This window comes from Cetorhinus maximus, chromosome 23, assembly GCF_964194155.1.
Source record: "Cetorhinus maximus chromosome 23, sCetMax3.hap1.1, whole genome shotgun sequence".
Lineage (NCBI taxonomy): Eukaryota > Metazoa > Chordata > Chondrichthyes > Lamniformes > Cetorhinidae > Cetorhinus > Cetorhinus maximus.
In genome coordinates, this window is record NC_135901.1 from 23,573,944 (window position 1) to 23,586,170 (window position 12,227).

Below are 12,227 nucleotides of genomic sequence, written 5' to 3' on the forward strand. Positions count from 1 at the left end.
ATGGGGTTAGAAGGGGAGGATTTGCAGGCAGGAAACTCAAACCAAAAATCTCAACAAGATCTTATGCAATTACTTCATTCAAATATGGTCAGCTTCTAATTAGGGAAGGAGAAACAATTAGATAAAAGCAAAATACTGCGGATGCTGGAAATCCGAAACAAAAACAAAAATAGCTGGAAAAACTCAGCAGGTCTGACAGAATCTGTGGAGAGGAATACAGTTAACGTTTTGAGTCCATATGATTTTTCTGATGAAGAGTTATACGGACTCGAAACGTTAACTGTATTCCTCTCCGCAGATGGTGTCAGACCTGCTGAGTTTTCCAGCTATTTTTGTTTTCGAAGGATAAATAATTGTTTGTTTTGCCTGTGCATTTAAATTATCATTGAAATTGGAAAAGCATCGAGACACGCGTATCAAAGTGAGAGTCTTTCAGTGAACTGTGTGTGGAAAGAGCTTTAACCAGTTTCACAGCCTGATTAAACCACAACAATCAAAGTGTGGAGAAACCACACATAAGTTGTGTATGGACAAGGCTCCAATCGATCATCCAACCTGGAGAGACACAAAGAAACTTGCACCATGGAGAAATCAGGTATGATAGATCAGAAAGAAACAAGAGAAAGTTGCAAGTCAGGGGTGAAATATTATTATTATCCTATTTCTACTTAGTTCTGTTGAAGGGTCATGAGGACTCGAAACGTCAACTTTGCTCTTCTCCGCCGATGCTGCCAGACCTGCTGAGTTTTTCCAGATATTTCTGTTTTTGTTTTGGATTTCCAGCATCCGCAGTTTTTTGTTTTTACCCCCTCTGGCCGCCTGGCCCAGTTTTGCCCCTTATAAATATGGCGGCTGCACATTGCCCCCTATGAAGATGGCGACCGTGAAGCCGGACCACCAACCGGAATTGCGGCCCCGAAATGTGGCCAACGCAGGACAGGCAGGTTCCTTTTTTGGTACTTGAGGCCTCCACTGGGTGCTGATCAAGCCTTTCCACCCATTCCGCTGCCTCCATTATCCTCCTTCAATCGACTGTTACTCACCTGTTGCAGAGTCGAGATGACTCCCTCCCTGCGCCTTCAGCACCCACAATACGCATGCTCGAGCCACAACCCGCTAATGCGCCTGCGCAACGGTCTCCTGCAGCGGGTATAGGGCATAGTCTCTTTCGCCGCGAATGCTGGGTAAGCGCCCCGCCATTTAAAGGCGATGTTGTTGAAATGAAAATTACGTTTTGTGATCCAATTACGTTTTGTGATTCAATTACGATTGGGGCCATGGGGCCAAGATATAAAGTTATTAAAGCAAGTATTATAGAATACTAAACTTAAAAGAAGTGGCTGCAGAGATAGTCGATGCATCGTTTATAATCCTCCAAAATTCCTAAGATTCTGGAAAGATCCTAATGGTTTGGAAAATAGCTAATGTAATATCGTTATTCAAGAAAATATGGAGACAGAAGCAGGAATATTCAGGGCCATTAGCCTAACATCTGTCATAGGGAAATTGCTAGAATCCATCATTAAGGAGTTTATAGCACGATACTTGGAAAATCATAATGTGATCAGGCAGAGTCAATATGGCTTTGTGAAGGGAAATCGTATTTAGCTAATTTATTAGAGTTTTTTGAAGAAGTAACAAGCAACGTGGAAAAAAGGGGAGCCTGCAGATGTGGTGTACTTGGGTTTCCAAAAGCCATTTAATAAGGTGCCACATCAAAGCTTCCTACACAAGATTAGAGAACATGGTGTAGGAGATAAAATATTAGCGTGGGTGAAGGCTTGGTGAGCTAACAGGAAGCAGAGAATAGGGATAAATGGCTCTTTTTCAGGATGGCAAGATGTGACTACTGGAGTGCCACAGGGATCAGTGCTGGGGTCTCAACTATTTACAATCTACATTAACGATTTGGATAAAGGGACTGAATTTATGGTTGCTACATTTGCCAATGACACCAAAATAGGTAGATCTTAAAAGAAGTGGCGGCGCAGATTGCAGATGCATTGCTTATAGTCTTCCAAATTTCCTTAGATTCTGGAAAGGTTCCCACGGATTGGAAAATAGCAAATGCAACATTGTTATTCAAGAAAGGAGGGAGGCAGAAAGCAGGAAACTATAGGCCAGTTAGCATAACATTAGTCTTGGGAAAATGTTAGAATCCATTATTGAGGAGGTTAAAGCAGGATACTTAGATAATCAAAATTTGATCAGGTAGAGCCAACATGGCTTTGTGAAAGGGAAATTGTGTTTAACTAATCTGTTAGACTTTTTTTGATGAAGTAACATTTTAGGTAGATACAGGGAAACCAACAGATATGGTGTACTTGGATTTGCAGAAGGCAAATGTGGTGCCACGTAACAGATTGCTGCACAATATAAGAGCACATGGTGTAAGAGGTAACATATTAGCATGGATAAATGATTGGTTGGCTAACAGAAAGCAGAAAGCAGGGAAAAATCTGTCTTTTTCGGATTAGCAAACTGTAATTAGTGAAGTGCTACAGGGATCATTGCTGGGTCCTCAACAAATTACAATCTACATCAATGACTTGGATGAAGGGTCCAAATGTATGGCAGCTAAATTTGCTGATGAGATCAATATAGATAGGAAAAGAAGTTGTCAAGAGGAAGTAGAGAGTCTGCAAAGTGATATGGACAGGTTAAGTGCGTGGGCAAAAATTTGACAGATGGAAGATAACATGGGAAAATGTGAACTTGTCCACTCTGGCAGGAAGAATAGAAAATAGTCTACAATACAAGTGGAGAGCAGAACTCAGTAGTACAGAGGGCTCTGGTCCTGGAGCCCATTCTGCCATTCAATAAGATCATGTCTGATCTGATTGTGGCCTTAACTCCACATTCCAGCTACCCACAATAACCTTTGGCTCCCTTGTTAGTCAAGATTAGCCAAGTTCCTCAGGGTAGTGTCCTAGGCCCAATCATCTTCAGCTGCTTCATCAATGACCGACCTTCCATCATAAGGTCAGAAGTGCGGATGTTTGCTGATGATTGTACAATGTTCAGAACCATTCAGGACTCCTCAAATACTGAAGCAGTCCATGTCCAAATGCAGCAAGACCTGCACAATATCCAGACATGGGCTGACAAGAGGCAAGTAACACTTACAATGCACAACTGCCAGGCAATGACCATCTCCAACAAGAAAGAATCTAACTTCCACATTCAATGGCATTACCATCACTGAATCCTCCACTGTCAACATCCTGGGGGTTACCATTGACCACATCATTGAACTGGACTAGGAAATAAATACTGTGGCCACAAGAACAGGTCAGAGACTCGGAATCGTGTGGCAAGTAACTCAACTCCTGACTTCCCAAAGTCTGTCCACCATCTACAAGACACAAGTCAGGAGTGTGATGGAATACTCCCCACTTGCCTGGATGAGTGCACCTCCAACAACACTCAAGAAGCTCCATCCAGGACAAAGCAGTCCGCTTGATTGGCACCCCATCCACAAACATTCACTCCCTGCACCACCCACGTACAGTGGCAGCAGTGCGTACCATCTACATGATGCACTGCAGAAACTTACCAAGGCTTCTTAGGCAGCATTTTCCATGCCTTAGAAGTGATCTAGAAGGACAAGGGCAGCAGATAGATGGGAATACCACCACCTGGAAGTTCCCCTCCAAACCATTCACCATCCTGACTTAGAAATATATCGCCATTATCGCACTGTCATTGGCTCAAAATCCTGGAACTCCCTCCCTAACAGCACTGTGGGTATACCTACATGGACCGCAGTAGTTCAAGAAGGCAACTTCTCAAGGGAAATTCGGGATGGAGCAACAAATCCTGGTCTAGCCAGTAACACCCACATCTCATGAATGAATAAGAGAAAATCTACCTCTGCCTTTAAAATATTCATAGACCCTGCCTCCACTGTTCTCTGGGGAACAGGGTTCCAAAGATTCACAACCGGCTGAGAGAAAAAAATTCTTCTCATCTCCATCTTAAATGGTGGACCCCTTACTTTAAAATGTGCCCCCTAGTTCTAGTTTCTCCCACGAGAGGAAACATCCTTTCAGCATCTACCCTGTCAAGTCCTTTCAGGATCTTATATGTTTCAGGAAGATCACCTCTCCATTTTCTAAACTCCAATGGATACAGGCCCAGCCTGTCCAACCTTTCCTCGTAAGATAACCCCTTTCATCCTAGGAATCAACCAAGTGAACCTTCTCTGAAACGCTTCTAATGCATTTATATCCTTTCTTAAATAAGGAGACCAAAACTGTACACAGTACTCCAGATGTGGTCTTACCAAAGCCCTGTAGAACTGTAGCAAAACATCCCTACTTTTATATTCCATTCCCCTTGCAATAAACAACAACATTCCATTTGCCTTCCTAATTGCTTGCTGTACCTGCAGACTAACCTTTCCTGATTCACGTACCAGGGCACCCAGAACTCTCTGCACTTCAGAGTTCTGCAATCTCTCTCCATTTAAATAATATTCTGCTTTCTATTCTTTCTGCCAAAGTGTACAAGTTCACTTTTCCTACATTATACTCCATCTGCTTGTCCACTGTCTTCTATATAAATAGTGAGGTTCTATACAAATAGTATATTTTTATACTTACATATAAATATACTTACATATAAATAGTTGTTATATAGATATGTGAGGCTCCAGCACTGATGCCTGACGCACTCCACTCGTCACAGCTTGCCAACCTGAAAAAGACCCACTTATTGCTACTCTCTGCTTCCAGTTAGCTAACCAATCCAATATCCATGCTAATGTGTTATCCCCTACACCATGAGCTTTTTTTTTTTGCGTAGTAACCTTAGTGGCATGTCACCAAATAATGCTATGGGTATTGGTGAATGGAGCTGTAGAGGGCAACTGAAGCAGGAAGTGAGGAGGGGAAACCATATAAAAGTTCACTAATGACCTTTAGGGAAGGAAATCTGCCATTCTTACCTGGCCTGGCCTACACGAGACTCCAGACCACCGCAATGTGGTTGACTCTTAACTACCCTCAAATGGAAATTAAGGATGGGCAACAAATGCTGGCACTGCCTGCGATACCCATCCCAGGAAAGAATAAAGAAAAGTAGTGACAAATAGATATTCTTCAGACTATCCAGTTCTTTCCCAGGGTCGGTGTTCTGACCTTTGCGCTTCTTAATATAACGGAATGATCGGGTTTCACTATATAGGTTTAAGATCAAAATCTCTGGATGATTTTACAATAGGAAATGGGGAGAACAGTGAAGAGGAATATAAGTGACTCAGTGTTAATACACAGGTTAGCAACTGGGGCAGGTAACATGTCAGATTAAATTTAACGCAGAAAATATGAGGTGATATATTTCCTGAATTAAAAAGCTAAAATATTCACCAAATGCTTATGGTTCAGAAGGGCTGGAGAAACAGAACAGTTAAGACATGGAAGACTCTAGTTTACATTTTCTTATTGATAAACACACTGATGAAGTTAGTGTCAGCAACTTTAACATCTTCTTAAGAAATAAAGAAATGAACAGATTCACTGTCCTCTACTTTACCTTATATTGTTCCATCAATCCGAGTAAACATCCAAGTCCCAAGTGTCCACAGTCACTTACACAAGGTCAGCCCACTGGATGGAGACTTGGGCACCCTGAGCTTGATCTCTGGTGTCTCCAGTCCCTGACTGCCCTGTTACATCAGAACTCCTTCACTTTTATACCCTGTAGTCATCCAGCTCTGGCCTCTGACTCCTTGTCTTCTCTGTTGGGTTTTGGCAGGGAGTGAGGAAAGGACAGCTGGAATTTCTCTAATCTGTGATTTACAAAGACACATTCCCTTGTTCCCAGCAGTTACTTTTCTTCAGTAATTTTCTCATTCTCCCCAAACTCCCCTGCCGACTCTTAATTCTGTTATTTCTTATAGTTTTACAATTACAGGTATAAACCTCACACATGACAATCGAATCTATTCCAATCCTCACTTTGTTTACATTTTAATTGTGGTTCATAACAGACAAACTCTGTTCTGTTTTTGTTTTGGATTCCCAGCATCCGCAGTAGTTTTTTGTTTTTAAACTCTGTCCTTTCCCCTGATCTGATTAGAGTTTCCAATGAGTCGGTTCTGTGGAATGGAATGTCTTATCAGTGTTTCCATGGTGACCTGTCCGCAGTGAAGAGCCTGTTTGAGTTTCTAACTCTGAATAAACTTTTCTATGCCATAATACACATTATATCAGATATTGGACGTAAATGTATTTTAGTCATGTTGTGTTAATATCTCTAAAACCTACAAGGAATTCAGAGACACAAACCTTTAACAGTGGGAGGACAAGTTGGTAAAGTGATTAAAAAGCCCATGGGATCCTGGGTTTTATAATTCGGGGTGTAGAATTCAAAAGGACAGAGGTCATGTTAACCTGTACAAATCATTGGTCAGGCTGCAGTTAGAATATTGAGTCAAGTTTTGGGGATCTTACACCAGGAAGGATGTCAAGGCCATGGAGAGGGTGCAGAAGAGAGTCACAGAGAAGTCCCAGGGAAGAGAGGCTTTAGTTATCGGGAGAGATTGGAGAAACTGGGGCTCTTTTCATCAGAACAAAGGCTGATTGGAGATCTGAGGGAGAGGTTCAAAATTTCATCAGGTAAATGAGGAAAAACAGTCGGTGAGTTGGTAACTAGAGGACATCAAATTCAAGTCATCACCAAAAGAATCAGAGCCAGGGATGGAATTTGGAGCAGACTGCACAACAATGTTCAGGACACTCACTGTCCCTCTGGCTCTCTGTCTACACTGTCCCATCAAACACTCCGAGGGAAGGTACACGGGTGTGTTACTGATACCTCCCAGTGGTATCCAGGCCTGGAGAGACACCCTGGAAGGTATGGAGAGCTGGGACTTGTCCATGAGAGTAAACAAAGGTCTGAGAACTGGAACAATCCAAAGTAATGATGAGGTGTTCGTCGTGGCTTAGGGGTGCATACTCCTGTCTGAGTCAGGAGGTTGTGTGTTCAAATCCACCTCTAGAATTTGAACATAAAATCCAGGCTGACATTCCACTGCAGTACAGTGGGAGTGCTACACTGTCAGAGGTCCCGTTTTTCAGATCAGGCAGAACAGGCAGGTTTAAGAGATCCATTGATGCTACTTCAAAGAGCCGGGGATTTCTCCCCAGAGTCGTGGTCAATATTTATCCCTCAATCGACATCACTAAAACAGATAATCTGGGTATTATCAATTTGTTATCTGTGGGATCTTGCTGTGTACAAATGAGCTGCTGTATTTTCCACATTACATCATTGACTGCACTTCAAAGGAATTTCATTGGCTGTAAAATGCTTTGAGACATCCTGATGTCATGAAAGGCTCTGCAGAAATACAAAGCTATCTTTAACAGAGGAGAGAAGGCCCAGAAATGGAACAGTCAAGAACAGGATTTCAATTTGTCTCCTCTTATCCTGAAGAAAACAAATACTCCACACACGGTGTGTTTGAAACCAAGCTGATTTATTTGACTTTCATCCAGAATATTAATCTCCAGCTCAGTTATTGAGGTTATTAACATCAGCAGAACCAACACCAACTGTTGGAAAGAAAATGGTTCAGTCCTGGATGTGATTAACAGCAGAATCCAACCATGCAGTCAGTTGTGGACTCGCTGGTGTCTCCGCAGGTGGGATGAATTAATGAAACTCTTCCCACACACAGAGCATTTGAATGGCCTCTCCCCAGTGTGAACTCGCTGGTGTCTCAACAGATGAGATGACTGAGTGAATCCCTTCCCACAGTCGCAGGTGAACGGTCTGTCCTGAGTGTGAATTCGCTGATGTTTTAGCAGAATGGATGAGTGAGTGAATCCCTTTCCACATTCGGAGCAGCTGAATGGCCTCTCCCCGTTGTGAACTTGCTGGTGTGTCAGAAGGTTGGATGACTGAGCAAATCCCTTCCCACACACAGAGCAGGTGAATGGCCTCTCCCCAGTGTGAATACGTTGGTGTGTCAGCAAATCTGGTTTTCTTTTAAAACTCTTCTCACAGTCAGAACATGTAAACGGTTTGTTATCAGAATGAACAAGTTCGTGTGTCTGAAGGCAGGATAACCGAGTGAATCCCTTCCCACACACGGAGCAGGTGAATGGCCTCTCCCCAGTGTGACTGCGTCGATGAGCTTCCAGATGGGATGGGGAACTGAATCCCTTCTCACAGTCCCCACATTTCCACGGTTTCTCCATGGTGTGGGTGTCCTTGTGTCTCTCCCGGTTGGATAATCAGTTCACACTTTAACTAAACACACAACACATGTAGTTTCTCCCCACCATGAATGGTGTGATGTTTGTTTCAGGCTGTGTAACTGGTTAAAGCTCTTTCCACAGTCAGTTCACTGGAACACTCTCACTCAGGTGTGTGTGTCTTGGTGCTTTTCCAGTCACACTGAAATCTTTTCCCACAGACAGACATTTCTTCTTCCAAATTCAAAGGCCGTGATATTCCGGTCCTGATGAATTGAATGACTCTGTCAGCTCTTGGCGTGATGCTATGTTTGAGTTTCCTGTCAGTAAATCCCCCTGCAAAAGGTGTTTACAAAAGCAATCACTAAGGACAGAATAAAATTCAGAACAAACATTTCTCTTGGTTTGAGTTTGCTGTGTGTAAATCCTCCCCTTCTAATCCCCTGTAAAAGGAGTTTCCAAAATCCATCACTGTCAGTCAGGATACAAACTCTGAATTCTGTAAGTTGAAAAGGAAGAATGAACAGGATTACAGGGAGAAGGCAGGGGAATGGTACGAGGTGAATTGCTCATTCAGAGAGCCAGCACAGACACGATGGGCCGATGGGCCGACTGCCCTCCTTCTGTGCTGTAACAATTCTGTGAAATTCACAACATTCTTTCCTCCTGTTTCCTGGCCCAGGATGATCACGCATGCGCCCTGCTGCCCATTGCCCCCTATAAAGATGGTGACTGCTACATACCCTGCTGCCCATTGCCCCCTATAAAGATGTTGACTGCTGCGACTCCTGCTGCTCAATGCCCTCTATAAAGATGGCAGCGCCTATGTGCCCTGCTGCTCACTGCCTCCTATAGAGATGGCAGCTGCCTGTGTGCCCTGCTGCTCATTGCCCCCTATAGAGATGGCAGCTGCCTGTGCGCCCTGCTGCTCATTGCCCCCGATGAAGATGGGACCATTAACCCAGGCCTGTTACTGGGGGAAAGCCCAGAGCTGCCGCCCAGACCGGTGCAAATATGGCTTTGGGGTTTGCAGCCGACCGAAAGTGTTTGTCAAGCTTCCTCACCCACCCGTCACTCCCTCAGTCGCCCCCAGACCCCGCCGACTGCTCAGTCGCTGTGGAAATGAGAAACCAGCGCCTCTCTATAACAAAATCAAAAATAGCTGGAAAAACTTAGCAGGTCTGACTGCATCTGCGGAGAGGAACACAGTTAACGTTTCGAGTCCGAAAGACCCTTCATCAGAACTAAGGAACAATAGAAAATAGGTCAAATATAAGCTGGTTTAAGGAGGGGTGGGACAGGTAGAGCTGGATAAAGGGCCAGTGATAGGTGGAGATAACCAAAAGATGTCATAGACAAAAGGACAAAGAGGTGTTACAGGTGGTGATATTATCTAAGAAATGTGCTAATGGTGACATAAAGGGTAGAAAGCAGGACGAGCAAGGTACAGATAGCCCTGGTGGGGTGGGGTGGGGTGGGGGGAAGGGTTCGAAATAGGCTAAAAGGTAGAGATAAAACAATGTATGGAAATACATTTAAAAATCATGGAAATAGGTGGGAAAAGAAAAATATATATAAATTATTGGAAAAAAGGGGATCGGAAAGGGGGTGGGGATGGAGGAGAGAGTTCACGATCTAAAGTTGTTGAACTCAATATTCAGTCCGGAAGGCTGTAAAGTGCTTAGTCGGAAGATGAGGTGCTGTTCCTCCAGTTTGCGTGGAGCTTCACTGGAACATTGCAGCAGACCAAGGACGGACATGTGGGCATGAGAGCAGGGTGGAGTGTTGAAATGGCAAGTGACAGGGAGGTCTGGGTCATGCTTGCAGACAGACCGAAGATGTTCCGCAAAGCGGTCACCCAGTCTGCATTTGGTCTCTCCAATGTAGAGGAAACCGCATTGGGAGCAGCGAATGCAGTAGACTAAATTAAGCGTCTGTCTATTCCTATCACTCGCACTGCGCATGCTCCAAACCCTATTCAAAACTGCTCTCCTGTGGATAGGGGACATTCCCCACAACGGGGAATGCTGGGTAAATGTCCCGCCATTGGAGCCCGCAGTTTGTGAACAGTCATTTTGTTCTGTGATGGGGTGGAGATTCGGTCCGGAGGGCCAAGAATAAAATTAGGAGCAAAAATATACAGAAACCCAAGTGTATGGATCCTCCATTATCCACCACAAACCACAAAGAATGGGAATGGGAGTTAGTGAAGAATCAAGAGTCTCCTAAATAGCAGAAATAACAGCAGAATCCAACCCCTACAGTCAGATGTGAACTCACTGTTGTCTCAGCAGGTCAGATGAACGAGTAAGATTCTGCTCAAACACAGAACATTCAAACAGCCTGTCTCCAGTAAGAAGGTACTGATCATGCATCAAATCATTTGATCTTTTAAAAAAGAGATGTTCTCTGGTGGGAAAGCTAAGTAATCCCTGTTGCACACATGAAGTTTCAGAACCGTATCTCAGTGTGACTGTCCTGCTGTGTCAGTGAGTACTGGGTTAATTCCTTTCCTCATGCAGCTGGTGAACACCCTCTCCCTGGTCGGACTGGATCGAGTTTCCAGCTCAGGTGGGCACCTGAATCTGCCCACAGTCAAAATCAACAACAGCCTGCATTCATTTAGCAGCTCTATCATCGTTAAAAAAATGTTCCAAAGCCCTTCACAGGAACATTGACAGACCCGCAAAGAGTTCTGATGAAAGGTCATCAACCTGAAACATTAATTCTGTCTCTCCCTCCACTGATGGAACCTGAACTTCTGGATATTTCCTGAATCCTCAGCATTTTGCTTTTTTCCCATGTTAAGACTTTTGATCCCTGACATATCTGAGCTTGTATCTCCAATTCGGTCACTGGTATCATGTTTTCACAATAAAGATTGAAATGCACGGATTTTATGAGGTTCTGCCGGCATACTTTAAGGAGATGGAAGGAGACTCACAAGCAGAACATTGGACAGTAACCTGATTCCTCCCAGTGTCATGTGCTAGTGAGCATAGATATAGGAGGTTAGAGCAGATCAATATAAGACTGAATAAATGGTGAAGGAAGGAGGGTTTTAGATTCCTGGGACATTAGGATGATTCTGCAGGAGGTGGGATCTATTCAAGTCTGATAAGTGGCAGATCAATGTCCTTGTGGTAAAAGCAAAATACTGTGGATGCTGGAAATCTGAAATAAAGACAAAAAATGTTCAAAAAACTCAGCAGGTCCGGCAGCTTCCATGGGGAGAGAAACAGAGTTAATATTTCAAAACAAATGAATGTTCAACTCGAAACATTAACTCTGTTTCTTTACATAAGAACATAAGAACTAGGAGCAGGAGTAGACAATTCAGCACCTTGAGCCTGCCCCGCCATTCAATACGATCATGGCTGATCTCATTTTGGCCTCAACTCCAATTTCCCATCCTCTCCCCATAACCTTTCAACCCGTTACTGATTAAAAATCTGTCTATCTCCTCCTTAAATTTATTCAGCGTCCCGGCATCCACTGCATTCTGAGGTAGTGAATTCCACAGATTCACGACCCTTTGAGAAAAGTAATTCCTCCTCAACTCTGATTTAAATCTACCACCCCTTAGCCTAAAACTACGGCTTCTCGTTCTAGAATGCCCCAGAAGGGGAAACATCCGCTCCACGTCTTCTTTGTCTATCCCCTTTAGCATCTTATATACCTCAATTAGATCTCCTCTCATCCTTCTAAACTCTAGTGAGTATAGGCCTAAACTGCTCAATCTCTCCTCATAAGACAAGCCCCGCATCTCTAGAATCAATCTAGTGAACCTCTTCTGAATCACCTCCAATGCAACCACATTCTTCCTCAAGGGGAGCAAGACTGTGCACAGTACTCCAGGTGTGGTCTCACTAATGCCTTGTACAGTTGCAACAACACTTCCCTATTTTTAAACTCTATTCCTTTAGCAATAAATGTCAAAATTCCATTTGCCTTCCTTATTACCTGCTGTACCTGCACACTAGCTTTCAGCGATTCATGATTTTCTCCAGATATACTGCCTGG

At 43.7% G+C, this 12,227-nt stretch overlaps 1 protein-coding gene across 1 annotated transcript in view; it reads right to left on the minus strand.

Moving 5' to 3' along the window:
• LOC144697896 (uncharacterized) overlaps positions 1-12,227 on the minus strand; it is a 38,574-nt gene that overhangs the window by 5,374 nt on the left and 20,973 nt on the right. The window contains exons 2-3 of the mRNA XM_078569859.1: positions 6,291-8,228; positions 5,536-5,791 (exon numbers count right to left, since the gene is read on the minus strand). Of these exons, the coding sequence (XP_078425985.1) occupies positions 7,620-8,228 (609 nt within the window). The 3' untranslated portion in view covers positions 5,536-5,791; positions 6,291-7,619. The remainder of the gene's footprint in view (positions 1-5,535; positions 5,792-6,290; positions 8,229-12,227) is intronic.